Source organism: Megascapheus bottae, chromosome 36, assembly GCF_031878675.1.
Source record: "Megascapheus bottae isolate mThoBot1 chromosome 36, mThoBot2.hap1, whole genome shotgun sequence".
Lineage (NCBI taxonomy): Eukaryota > Metazoa > Chordata > Mammalia > Rodentia > Geomyidae > Megascapheus > Megascapheus bottae.
Window position 1 is genome coordinate 2,012,654 of NC_143544.1, and position 13,267 is coordinate 2,025,920.

At 59.0% G+C, this 13,267-nt stretch overlaps 1 protein-coding gene across 7 annotated transcripts in view; it reads right to left on the reverse strand.

The window, feature by feature from the left end:
• Window positions 1–5,790: 5,790 nt before the first annotated feature.
• Window positions 5,791–13,267, reverse strand: part of Clec16a (C-type lectin domain containing 16A) — a 132,271-nt gene continuing 124,794 nt past the window's right edge. For 4 of the 7 annotated variants that reach the window (XM_090324612.1, XM_090324611.1, XM_090324610.1 and 1 more), the window contains one exon: window positions 5,791–7,479. In XM_090324612.1, coding sequence (XP_090180738.1) covers window positions 7,130–7,479 — 350 coding nt within the window. In that variant the 3' untranslated portion in view covers window positions 5,791–7,129. Of the gene's footprint in view, window positions 7,480–10,171; window positions 10,296–13,267 lie in introns of those variants that run through there. The other 3 variants (XM_090324616.1, XM_090324615.1, XM_090324613.1) reach the window with 2 other exon arrangements.

The window sequence follows — 13,267 nt, forward strand, 5'->3', positions numbered from 1 at the left end:
CACTGGTGGAGACCATGGAGGGCCCCTAGGCCAGAATCCCAGAAGTCAGGTGTGTGGTGGACCAGGTGAGATTTTACTGGGTGCCCAGACTCCGTATGGATGTGGTATTACAAAAGGACTAAGTATGAACGGGCTACAACACTCATCCCTAACCTTGAAAGGACTTGGGCTCGGTGGACACAGTGCTCTCATCTGTGCAAATAGGACTTTGGGAGAGGGGGTGTCCCAGGGCTTGGGGTAGGGGGGCTCCTGGGAGAGAGTGAGAGGGGGTGAATCTGGGACACCCAGGAGGTGTCCTGTGTGAGTTCTGGGGTGTAAAGAAGAGAAGGGGAAGGGTTCAGAACAGCCCCAAGGTCCAAGAAGGGATGGAACGACTGCACGCTGTCCCCCCGCTCATCGCCCAGCGGCGCTCACACCCGCGGGGTGTGCCAGGGGCGATCCCCCAGTGTGGGCGACCATCAGAGGTGGGGAGCGGCCCCACTCTTTTCCCCTATCCCCGTGGGGGCTGCCTGGTCTTTTGCCCCCAGCAAGCCCTGCCCAGGGTGGCCTGTCAACCTCTGACCTTCAGGGCTGGCTCTCAAGGACAAAGCCAGACAGCTGCATCCAGGGCTGAGCTAGGTTCCCAGCACGCTGTGCCAGGCAGAAGGGGCTCTGTGAAGAGGGGGGGCTATGGAGGGGGTGTCCCCCAGGATTCCCCGATCCTGCTCCCAGTTCTCAGCCCAGTTGTGTTCCTGTAACACCGAGAAGGAAATGGACGAGGACGCAGGCTCTGCCGGAGAACCGGGCCTCCCCTTACCTCGTCGTTTCTGGAATCAGAGGGGAGAAAAGTTCCGGGTTCCAAGTTTAAATTCCCAAAATAGCCTTTCGCTGTCTCTGCCGGATGGATGGGGCCAAGGGGCTCCGGGGACGAGGCCAATGCAGTGTGGGGAGGAGGGGCTCAGCCTTGGAGCTGGTGTGTCACCTTTTCCCTCTGACCCAGTCTGCCCTGGGCCCTGGCCTCGCTCACCAGCCCCGGGCCCTGGTCAGGGGACAACCTGGGCTGACAGGGGCAGCAGGGCATCCCTTCCCTCATTCTCCAGCTCCTTGGCATTTCTCTTGCATGTTCTGACTCTAGCAACCCATCTACATCCTCTTTCTGGGCAGAGTCCTCCCCCCATTTGTCCCCCTCCCCAATCTGTACCTCTCTTCTGCCAGCCATGGGGAGGGCTCCCTCCCGCCAGCCACACTGCATCTCAGGCTCTGGGCCTCTGCCTGACTGGAAGCCATCAGAACCTTCTGCTGAGACTATTGCAGGGGCCTCTCTCCTGGTCTTGCACCTTCCCACTCTCTACGCCTCACCTGACTTATCCCCTACAACGGGGGGCACTTTCTACACTACACATCCCATCGAGTCACACTGCCAGTCCCACCGGATCCCAAGATCAGTCTGCAGGGGAGACTAGACCCCAACTCCAGTGCTACTACCAGGGCGCCCCGCTGGCAAAGCCCCAGTATCTCAGCTGCTCCTGAGACTCCGTGATAAATTAATTCTCCAGTAGGAAGTTGTCCCAGGAGGACTCCAGAGTGGCCCCTCTGATTGGCCGAGCCTGGCCACATGCCTCCCTCTTGCTGCAAGGAAGGCTGTGGGCCTGGGCTTATTGGAGCTCTTTCAATGGGAAGCTTGGTGTTTCTGAAACGCAGGAAAGGGCGCAGACAGTGGGAAGGGAGCTCAGAGGTGGGCGAAGTTTCCCCAATGACTCTCTGGTCGCCAGGCCTGCAGGATAGAAAGTCCTGGGCCTGTCTCAGGCCCACAGTGCACGCATTCTGCTGCCAGCTTCTGGAGCCCACCTGGGGGCACGCGCTGAGAATGCAGCGGCCGTGCCAGGTACAGGTCCTCAGCGGGGAACACCCGGAAAGGCTTGCCATGCCTGGCGAGTGGCATGGCTTAGGTGTTGAAAGATGGGTAGGAGTCAGAGGAATAAAGGGGTTGCTTACACCAAACCCTAGAGGAATTGGGGGGATCCAGAGCTGGGCTGTCACGACAGGGAGGCAAGATTAACCCAAAAGGGGAGCCAGTGCTTCCTGAGGCCCTGGCTTCATCTGGGGCTGCATGCCAGGGCACGGGAAGGGAAGACTCAGATGAGCACTCGATAACTGGCCCTGGGGACCAGCTGGGCAGTGGGGGCTGACAAGAGCTGGCGTCACTGGCATTGGGCTGCGGCTGGGGCATAGCCAGGCTGCTCAGTCGGGACCCGCCCCTGGACAGAAGCCCCAAGTGAGGCAGGCCATGCAGTCATCCAGGCCCCAGGCTCTCCCCAAGCCCACCTGAGCCACATATGAGGACCCAGCTGTCTGCACTGCAGGGCAGGAAGAGGGTTGGTGCCCTGAGCCAGTGATGTGCTCTTTTGCTGTGAGAGTCACCAAGTTCCCAGAAGTGACAGGAGACCTGGGGGTGGGGGAGCTGCCAGCTGTGACCTGGCCCCTCAAAGGCCCTCCCTGTTTGTCCTGGTCTTTTCCAGCAGGAGGCCTGACCAGATGACCCTTTGCAGGGGTGAGGCAGACCCCATAAACTGGGCAGGGTCCCCGGGGATTGGAGAGCCATGGGGAGACGCATCACTGGGTGCCTGGAAGCCCTGGACTTTCTGGGTCACAGTGCCCACCTCTGCCGTGGGGATCCTTGTGCCCCCTTCAACAGCGTGGGGGGAGAATGGCAGGGACTCCCATGCCTGGGTGGGCACAGGGCCTCCTTAGCCCCTCCCTCCACGCGCTGCCTCGTGGTGACACATCTGCTCTTTCTGGCTGGATGACCCCCAGTGAGCAGCATCAGGGAGTGTGGCTCAGTGGTGTAGCCGGTGCCACATGGAAGAAAGGGTCCAGCAAGAGGATGGGGCTCCCATGGCACCATGAGATTTTCACAAGGTAGGCCACGTGTGCCTGGTCAGGAAATCTGACAGGCTTCCTGGAGGAGGAGGAGGAGGAGGAGGAGGAGGAGGAGGAGGAGGAGGAGGAGGAGGAGGAGACAAGGTAAACTTCACCTGGTACAGGTCCTAACTTCCTGGCTGGCATTGCCAATGGTGTTCAGATCCCATCCCTCGCTAGAACCTGTGTCTCCACCAAGGAGCGGGCAGCGGGGAGGCCCCCGCTGTGCCTGGGCACTGGACCCCCCCCGCACCCCCCTCTCCCCGTGCAGCTGTTCTTCCTCCTTCATTGCCAAAGCCGCAGTGTGCAACCATCCCTCATGTCCCTATGCAAAAATCTCTTTCCTCCCCTGGGGTCCCCATGTGTTAGGCAAGCATGTTTATTCCAGTTAATCCCCAGTACTATGCAAATGTGTGTGTGTGTGAGAGAGAGAGAGAGAGAGAGAGAGAGGGAGAGAGTTGGCAGTACTGGGTTTCGAACTCGGGGACTTGTGCTGGCAGGCATGCACTCTTGCACACCTGCCGTTCTTTTTGCTTTACTTTTCAAATAGGGTCTTGCTTTTTTCGTCTTACTTCTACCTTTGTACACCCCTGCCCCCCACCCCCTTACCATGCAGCGGGATGATAGACGTGTGCCACCACGTTTAGCTTATGGATGGAAACAGGGTCTCACTCACTCACTCACTGTCCTAGCGTTGCTTTGCCCCACAATTCTCCCCACCTCCACCTCCTGAGTAGCTGGGACTCCCTCCGGTCAGGAGCTCCTCCCTGCGTGGGGCTCCGGGCTCTTCTTTTTTTCCGGTGTAAAATACAGGCTGTTCTGTTTGAACACGGCCACTCCCTGGAAGGGAGACTGAACCCCCTTCCTCTGTGAGAGGCCAAGAAAGCCCCTGCCTTGCCCTCAACGGCCCAAAATCCCCAGCACCGAATTCCCCGGCCTTTCCTGGGGATCACCGGGCCCAGGCCCTCATCCCTGTGTTCTCGGGGGTGGGGGGCAGTCACGTGCTTCTTAGGGGCTCAACTGGACCCCTGCTCCCAGACTAGTGCCTCAGGGGCTCCCCTAGGGCACCCCCAAAAAAGCTCCTCTGCACGTGGAGCTCAGAAGCGGCTGCAAAATGGGGGTGAGGAGTCCCTGAGCTGAGGAGGCCCAGGAGAGAAGCCCCGCGGTTCACCCACTGCAGGCCAGGGTCAGGTGGCGCGTGGCCGGTCACGAGTGTGATTGCGTCGTGGGTGGTGGGCAGGGCCACAGCTGGCATGCGGGGAGCCTGGAGGAGGGCAAGCTTCCTCTCGAGGCCAGGAGATGCCCGGGAACCCCTCACCCTGGCTCCGCCAGGCCAGTTCTTGCTGGGGTTCTTTCCTCGGGTTGCCTGAAAAGTCCTGACTCAGTTTGGGCCTGGCCGGTGCCGGCAGAACCTGTGCCAGGATGCATCACCCCAGGAGTAAGTGGGGTGCCACACCTGCGTCCGGATCCTTGGGCAGGCTGCCACCTGGCCTTTGGCCTCCTTCTAGTAGCCCTGAGCCTCTCGTTCATTCATTGACTCACACCTCTGCTCATCCATCGGGACTCAATCGATCGTGGTGGCTCATTCGTGGACGCCCTCGGCCCAGCCCTCCATTCAGCAGGAATGAGCTGGCAGGCTGTGCCCGGCCATCTGTGGGTCCCTTCAACCTCCAGAGGAGCAGAGGGGGAAACTGAGGCACGGAGAGCAACATCGTGAGCTGTCAGAATGTGAATCCTGGCTTCCCAATGACTTCCTCCCCTGTTGGCCGCCCCAATGCCTCACAGCAGCCGTGTCTCCAGGTGTGTGTGTGTGTGACATGAGACTCCTCTGCTAGCCACCTGTGCCCCTCTGCCCAAGCTCATTCCCCATGGGAGACTGACTTCAGTGCCTCTGCAAGGTGGCCCTGGGCTGTGGCTAAACCAGAAGGTCCAAAAAGGAAGAAAGGCAAATGCTAAGGTCCTGGGGTAGAAATGGGCTGGTGGGGGGGGTGTGCTTTTAGGCCAGGTGGAGGGCAGGTTCAAAGGCCTGAGAAGCAGGCGGTGAACAGTGAGCAGGGCTGGAGCTGGAGTTCACCTGAACAAGTCCCTGGTGATGGAGAATCTAGAAGCAATGGGAAGACACAGGCGGGAGGGCAGAAGGCTGGCCGCGAGTCCCCAGGTGGGGACCTCCCCAGGGGCTGTCAGGACCCACTGGGATGTGGGACCAGGCCCCACCTCCCGGTTCTGGAGCCGGACCCTAGCCAGGCCCGGGGACAGTCATGGTGCTGATCCACACCAGGTCACTTGTAGCCTGAGATGGTCAGTCAGGAATTCCAGGGAATGTAGGGGCTCTGGCCTAGGTCACACCCTGGCAGAGGGATAGCAGGGTGGCAGTAGGCAGGCTTTTCGGGAGAGCTGCCCTTACTGAACAACTACTATGTGCCCAGGGTCTCCAGGGACATGCACCACAGGAATCCCCGGCCTTCACCTGTGTGAGTCTGGACTTTCATGACATTCACCACCATGCGGTGAATTCTGCATCAGGCAGCAGGGGTGAGACAAAGCTTCAGTAACCCAGGACGTCACCTTCTGTCTCCCGCCACCACAGCACCAGGGCGCCAGGCCACACTGCTGGTGATTTTGTCCTTTTATTGCCAAGTTCGAATTTACAAGGAAGTCCCACCTCGTGTTCTGTACCGGGTGAAGCCTGAGTCTCGTGGGCTGCAGCCCCGCTCCTCTCTGGGATGGGGGTTATTTACGTGTTTGCAGAATCAAGTTCACAAGAAGGAACCCTGCAGTGCAGGCCTGCCATCAACGTGACTGCATTGAGTGGTTCGTATTTATTGCATCTAGGAGCGACCAGCACCGGATCCGGGGTGCCTCGGACCACGGGGAAACCCCCAGCCTCTGCCCAGGACCTCCAGATCGGAAGCGGTGGTGGCCCAGCTGGGGGCTCACCCGCATCCCTGGCTCCACCGCCTGCCATAGGAGCCCAGGTGACCTGGAAGTGTCTTCCGGGGGCATGCTGAGGGTCCCAGGGGAGAACCTCGCAGACCTAGCTGGGGGTGGGCCTGGCCTTGGCCAGGGACGGGCTGCCACCTGCATGGGCCCAGGGAGGGCAGCATGGGGGAGGGGGTCATTCATCCGTTCTCATTTCTGCTGTCTCAGAGCCAGGCAGGCCCAAAACCACACGTGTACAGTTCTGGGGCTGGCCTGCTCCCATGTCAGCCCCTTCCTCTACAATATCAAGCCACATGGTTGTGGGGTGCCGGGGCCATGGGGAACCAGTCTCCCCTCCTGATGGTCAATCTTTCTCGTCCCCCACCTTGGCTGCCTCCCCTTTCCAGGCTCCTCCTTGCTGGATCCTGTCTGGGTACGGCCTTCCTTCTCAAGGGGAAGGCTAGGTGGGCAGTCCCACTGGAGGGCTTCCGCTCCCTCTCCTGGGGGCCTCCGGCTTCCGCTGGAGGTGAGCCTCGGCCCTGCAGGGAAGCTGGTAGGATGGTGATCTTCGCACAGGCAGACATCTTCCGAGTCCACGGCCGGCTGAGGGAGGAAGGCCTTGAGTGGGACACGGGAACTTGGCTGCATGGGCCCAGCCAGTGGGTGGCAGGGGGTGGGAGGGGGGCAGGTATGGGAGGTTTTCTGCCTGTACTGCGGTGGTGGCTGCAGTGGATGGGAAGACAGTTGTGGTTATCTCACGATACCCTAAGCTTTAGGATCCCACAGTCTCCTGGGAGTGCAGAGAAATACGAGGCCTTCGTGAAAAGGGAGACAGTGACGCCAAAACTCTAAATGTCCAACACTGGGGTCAGGGGAGGGAAGCAGAGCCTGCCATGACCCCAGCCGCTGTCCTCAGCCTCGGGATGTTTCTTCAATAACTGCATTTCGCCCAGTGCCCAAAGGAGAAATAAGTAGCCAAAGCAGAAGTTTGACTTGGTTTGCTCACGACCCGTTTCCAACGCCAGGTGCTCCCGGTCTTCCATGCCTGCTGCAGAGGGAGGGCTGGCGGGCCCCGGTGGGTCCTGCCACCTGCAGTGTCGGGCTCAGGGCTCAGGGCCAAGGAGCAGGGCCTCTTCCCGAGATGGTCCCCTGCCCCCCAGCTGTCATCAGCGCGTCCTGGGCTGTCTCCCGCAGTCCCAGCCTGCTCCACTGAGGGTCCACGTGGTGGGGGTTCCTGGGAGATGTGGGTGGTCCTTACGGGTCTTGCCATCCACCGAGGTCTCTGCCAGCTGGCGGGTGGGGGGCGGGCTGCTCAGTGCTCAGCGGGTCCTCCCGCCTCTGCCCCCGCAGCCTCCTGGTCTGGGGTCGCTGTGCCTGCTGGCTCGGAGGGCTGGGAGATGCTGGCCAGCGTGCGCAGACTGTGGGGGTCCACGGGGGGGACCAGGGTGAGCGACTCCACGCTCAGCGTGTCGGCGGCGTCCTCGTAGAGCAGGGAGATGGTGGGCTGGGGGGCGGGAAGCAGGCTGGGGGACAGGTGTGCGGTCTCCACCTCTGTGCCCCGAGCCAAGCTCTTGCTGGGCTTGGGGTCTGCTTCCGAATCACTGCCCATCACCAACTTGTCGGACAGGGGAGGCTGAGTCTGCTCCGGAGTCGCGGGGGCGTCTGATGGGGAGACAAGACGGGGACCCATTCAGTGTTGGGCAGGCACCCTCGCTCCCACCCCAACTCGAGGCCTGGGGGAGACGGATGGGGGGGCAGAGTTGGGGGCCTCGAGCCACGCATTCCTTGGGGGGACATGGAAGCTGCTGAGCCTAGTTTTACTTAGGCCCAGGGAAAGCATGTCAGGACTCAGAGGAAAATCTGGGGCTGGTGCAGAATGGGCATGTGGATTAAGAGAGCTTGCGGGGCGGGGGAGGGGTGCCCGGCAGGCTTATGGATGGAGGTGGGGGCCTCGAAAGTCAGAGGGCTTAGGGACCCCTGGGGCCTCAGGTCATGTCCACAGCCTCTTTGAAGAAGGAGCCCTCGTGAGATGAAAACACAGTGAAATATAAAGAACACTGTGGAACTTTCCAGCTTACAAATCCTTAGACTGTGGCTTGCATGCATTCATGCAAGGGGCTGGGGCCACCCAGGCCAGAAACCGAGAAAACACCTGATGCCAGAGAGGCAGGCTTTTTTTTTTTTCTTCCCTCCCTGATTCTTCGTGCTTTTCAAAATCCTTGCAGACAAAGGATGGCTTCACACGGGAGAGGTTCCTCCAGGACTAGAGGCCAAGCACTGAGCGACTGGGGTGAAGGCAACCTCCCGCCGGGGCGGCAAGTTCTTATCTGCATCTGCCGTCTAGTGTGTGCACGCGCGCGCGTGGGGTCCGGGCTCCAGGAAGCAGGGAGGTGTTTTGGTTTAATATTATTCCAATTGAAGGGGTGTGTGTGTGTGTGTGTGTGTGTGTGTGTGTGTATTTCGGTCTCTTTAAAGCCAAAAATAAAATAGGAAGGCAAACTGAACAGAGCAATGACAGAACAAAGCAAAGTAAATAAACAAACATCATTAAGCATGGGATGCAGGAGGGGAAGGGACCCCCAGGAGATGCACGGCACAGACGACTCTGCCACGGCATGCGGCCTTCCTCTCTCGAGACTCCCGGGCCTTCCTTAGGACTTTCCCCTCCCTCCACCTTCCTTTTTTTTTTTTTGGTGGGTCATGGGGCTTGAACTTGGCCTGGGCACTGTCCCTGAGCTCTTCAGCTCAAGGCCTGATCCTTGAGCCAAGCCCCTCTTCCCATTTTCTAGAGGTTAATTGGAGATGAGAGTCTCAGGTCCTTTTGTGCCCGGGCTGGCTCTGAACCTTGATCCTCAGATCTCAGCCTCCTGAGTAGCTAGGATTATAGGCGTGAGCCACGGCGCCCGGCCTCCCTCCCCCTTCCTGTGACAGCGCTGGGGAAGGAACCTAGGGCCCCACGCATGCTGGGCAAGTGTCTGGCCTGTCTTTAAAAATCAAAACCAAACGAAGGTAAATGAAATCCGTATGTGGATCAGGCAAGCGAGAAGACGAGTAAGAGAGCTGCTGTGGGCTGCCTCTCTGCAAGGCCCCATAGGTACAGTGAGAACTGCTGGTCGTGGCTGAGCCATAAAGTACTCGGTTCCTGGTGTGCACAGATTCTGGTTTCTCTGAACTTCAACGGACATGCCTCGTGTACACTGGGCTGGCTTTGGCCCAGGCCTGCTGTGGGCGGACGCAGGGGTGAGCAGGGGCACGCGTGCTCAGAGCCCTCTCTCTGAGAGTGTGGCCCACCTGAGCACCACTGCACAGGAAGGCCACAGAACAGGCAGCGTGGAAACGACTCGAGAGCCAGCCCTGAGTGGAAAAAGCTGAGCAACAGTGCTCAGGCTCTGAGTTCAAGCCCCAGGAAGGGCACAAGAACAAACACAGAAGCCAAACTTCTGTGGGAGAGCCCTCTGTAGGTTCAAGTAAGATCAGGTGAACCGTCAGGGGCTGGCAAAGCAGATCAACTGTCAAACAATGCCACACTGTCTACACCGGTTTCTTTGGGGGGGGGGCGGGTGAACCAACAGCTTTTGCTGCAAGGCTTGGTTTCCCGTTCCTGGCTCTGGGCTGCGGAGGGGAGCCAAGGCTAGCGTGGACAAGATTTCCATGTGGCTGCTGGGGAGCCAGGCTGCAGCTGTGGGGGCAGGGCCTCCACTCATCCTGTCAAGTGAGTGCCAGTTTCTAGTAAAAATGGGGATCTGTTGTGCGTGGGCTGGGGGAGGCCGGGCGAACGTGGCGGGGAGAAGGGAAGCTGGGGGGGGGCGGGGTAGGCAACTGTAAACGAAAAAGAGGGCGGAAGGCTCCATTGGCAAGCGCAAACGCCACTGGAGAGGTGCATCAGCAACCCATGGCAATGTCTCGGGAGAGGCAGCAGGGAGGGTCCAGCTCACCACTGGCTGCCATGACACAGAGTGTGTGCGCTGGGCCACACGTGGCGAAGCTGTCCCACCCGCCCGTGCATTTGGAAGCGAGATGACTCGTGGCCCCCGTGACTACACTTGCCTCTTACTACAGATTCTCACCTCTCTGCCCAGCGGCTGCCCAAGCCCCACCGCCCAAAGCCACTGTGGGCTGTGGCTCTGGCTCAAGGTTGGCTCTGGGTGGTGTTTCAAGAACAGAGTTTTGAGACGGTGCAGGGAGAGCCCGCAGGAGGCACGGGCTGGGGGACTGGATCTCGGATGGGAGTGGGCTCTGTGGGAGTCGGGGAAAGCCGATGTCAGCCAGGGCTCTCACAGCCTGGTGTCCCCTCGGGCCCGGCTAACGTGTGCAGGGACATGGAGGACCCACTGGGTGTCTGGAAGAGACCTGCCTGAATTGATTATGCACCAGTTGCCGTGGCAGCTGCCGTTGGAAGCACTAAACCCAGTGGCCCCCGTGACTGTCGGCCTCCGACAGGCTGAGCACTCGCCGGCGTTCTTTTCTGCCACTCCTGACTAGAGGGAAACACAGCGACAGATCATAGAAAGCCTTTAACAACGCACAGTGACGGCGACACGGAGGGGGACACGGAGCAGCGACGGACGCCAAGCATCGACGAGGGTGGCTACTTCCTGGCAGGGGCTCCTGGCAGCTGGTACGTGGAATGCCGGTCTCCCCCCACACAGGGTGCCTCTGAGCCCCGCCCCGCCTCGGGCCAGGCGAGGACTTGAGATCTGAGAACCCGAGAATCTTCTACTTGTACAACTCAATCTGCCTGACGATAGAGCCAGGCGGGTCCTGGAGACAGGATCTGGGTCAGCAGCGAGAGACGCCTGGTCTCAGTCAGATCCCAATCCGTGGAGCCAAGAGGCCCATCAGTTCTGGCTGGGCCAAAAGTGCAGAAGTGACCACTGGTCCTCTCCAGGTCAGGACGAGGACATGGTGGGGGGAGGGGAGAGGAAGGTGGACAGGGGCCAGAGTAGCGAAGTGACCCATCCAGATTCCTGACACAGCATGAGCTGGCATTGTCAGTGTTGAAGGCTCAGGAGTTCCAGGGAAGCTGGGGACGCTCCAGGTGCCTGGGGCTTTGCACTCTCCTGGGAGGAGGCCAGGGGACGCACACCGCGGAAGCTGGGTCTGGATCGTGGCAGGGAGAGCCGAGACCATGCCCAGTGCTCATCAGATGCAGCAAAACCTTAGGGTCCGGTCCCCACGGGACGGGGAGCCACCCTCTCACAGGCGGCTCAGGGCACGCGGAGCGCAGCGGGATACCACGGAGGCAAGCGTGAGCTTCACTGCCACAGGATGACATGATCAAAGATGGGCAAGAGGGTAGATTTTCTGTTGTGTAAACAAATCATGCCACAGAGAAAAGCAGAGGAAAGATCCTATCCTTTCCTTAGGGTTTCTGTCCTGAAGCCCGGCTGGACTGGGGTGGCGTAGTTGAGTGACTTGGGGCTGTCTGGCTGGTGTGCGGGGAGGAGGGGCTGTACGTGCAGACAAGAGCACGGTGCCAGGTGCCAGGAGCAGTGGCTACTGGGACGGCTGCAGTGCCTTCCAGGAGGGGGCAGGACTGGTGGGAGCTGCCAGGGGAGTGTGAGGGTCACCCCAACTCTTCAAAATGGTTTCTTAGAAGGCTGGGGCCGTGGTTCAAGTGGCACAAGGCAAGCACAGGGCTTTATTCCTTGGCTTTTTTTCCCCCCCCTCTCAAGCCTGGTACTCTACCACTTGAGCCACAGCTCCACTTCTGACTTTTGGATGGCTAACAGGAGATAAAAATCCCATTAGACTTTCTTGCCTAGGCTGGCTTTGAACTGCAATCCTCCTATGCCAGCCTCCTGAGTAGTTGGGATTATAGGTGTGAGCCACCGATACCCAGCAGTGTGTGTGTGTGTGTGTGTGTGTGTGTGTGTGTGTGTGTGTGTGTGTGTGTGTGTGTGTGTGTGTGTGTGTGTGCGTGCGCATGCGCGTGAGTGAGATTTTAGGCTAATATGCAATTGCTGGCTTTCATGTGTTACAGGGTGATAATTTGGTGCACGTGTATGAAGTGTAACAATGTGAAATAAAGGCAAGGGGCCCTTCTAGCTATTGTGAAATACACAGAAAGCCCGGGGAGCCCTAGCAGGCCAACTGTGCGGCAAAAAGCTTGACTGAGGTCTTCTCACACAATGGTGCCAAACATCTAACCAAGCAAAGCGTGGCTGTGTCGGTGGAAAAGCCCCTCGGTTTACCAGTTCTACTTCTGAGGGCCTGATGGCTCCCAACCCCCTTGGGGAGCTTTCTGAACTCTGGGAAGTTAAATCTAGAGTTGGGAGTGCTTCTGATTGAACGTTTGCTCTCAAACACCACTTGAAGCACCAGTGGCCCCGGAGGAGGCCATCCCAGGCTGGCTGCGGAAAGCGTGGCCAGCATGCCGTATGGGTACCTGGGCTGGATCAGGGCCTGAAAACTGGGAGCCAAGGGCAAACCGGGCCACTGGCCATCCCAAGCCAGTTCTGAATCCCTCAGGCTTCGTTTGGGAGCCTTGCTGAGACCACCAGGGCGGGGACTGGGTACAAGGTTCTGGGTGGACCCGGCATCTCGGGGCTTGATATTCTCTCCTCCCAGGGATCAACAGCTGTATCTCAAGGCGGTTGGTGTTCCTGGCCCAAGGGAGTTACGAGCTTCCCATCAGGCGGCTGTATTTCATTGGTGTGGAGTCAGGGCTGGCGGCCGGGCCAGGCCATAGGGTTTTACTGTCGGTGTTAGCCTCTGCAGCCTGCTCTGGACACAGTGATCCAGTGGATATCTTGGAGATTCTGCAACGTATCGCTTAGAACTGCCTGACCACCCGTCAACCAGGCAAATCGCCCATCTTTCGAGAAGACGTGCTGTTAGCACCGTGCAAGGAATGGTGGGGGAGGAGAGGCTGAGGAAGGCCTAGGACAGGGGCCAAGAAGTGTGCACCGCAGATGCAAGCCCCGGGGGAGGGGTGAGCGAGCCTCTGTCTGCAGGCCATCTTGCTCATGTGGCTTTCAGTGTTAGGCGGAGAAGTATTGGATTTATTTGTTCACTGTATAGCTGTTTCGCTGTACTTCCTTAAAGATGGGAGACAAGAGTCAGGTGCCAGTGGCTCATATCTACCTACACTCCTACCTGCTCAGGAGGCTAAGATCTGAGGATCATGGTTCAAACTTAGCCTGGGCAGGAAAGGGCACGAGACTCTCATCTCCAATAAACCACCAAAAAGCTAGAAGTGGAGTTGTGGCTCAAGTGGTAGATAGACAGGCTTGAGCAAAAAATGCAAAGGGACAATGCCTAGGTCCTGAGTTCAAGTCCTGGTACCAGCATGAAAACAGAGACAGCAACCCTCTCCATCAAAACATCTGGAAGACAGACATGGCTGCTGTACAGGAAGAGAACTTTCACCTCAGGAGCAATGGGGCAGGGGTTGGGTTCACGCAGACTTAGGAGTGTCCACACACAATAGCAGGTGTGTGCATACCAG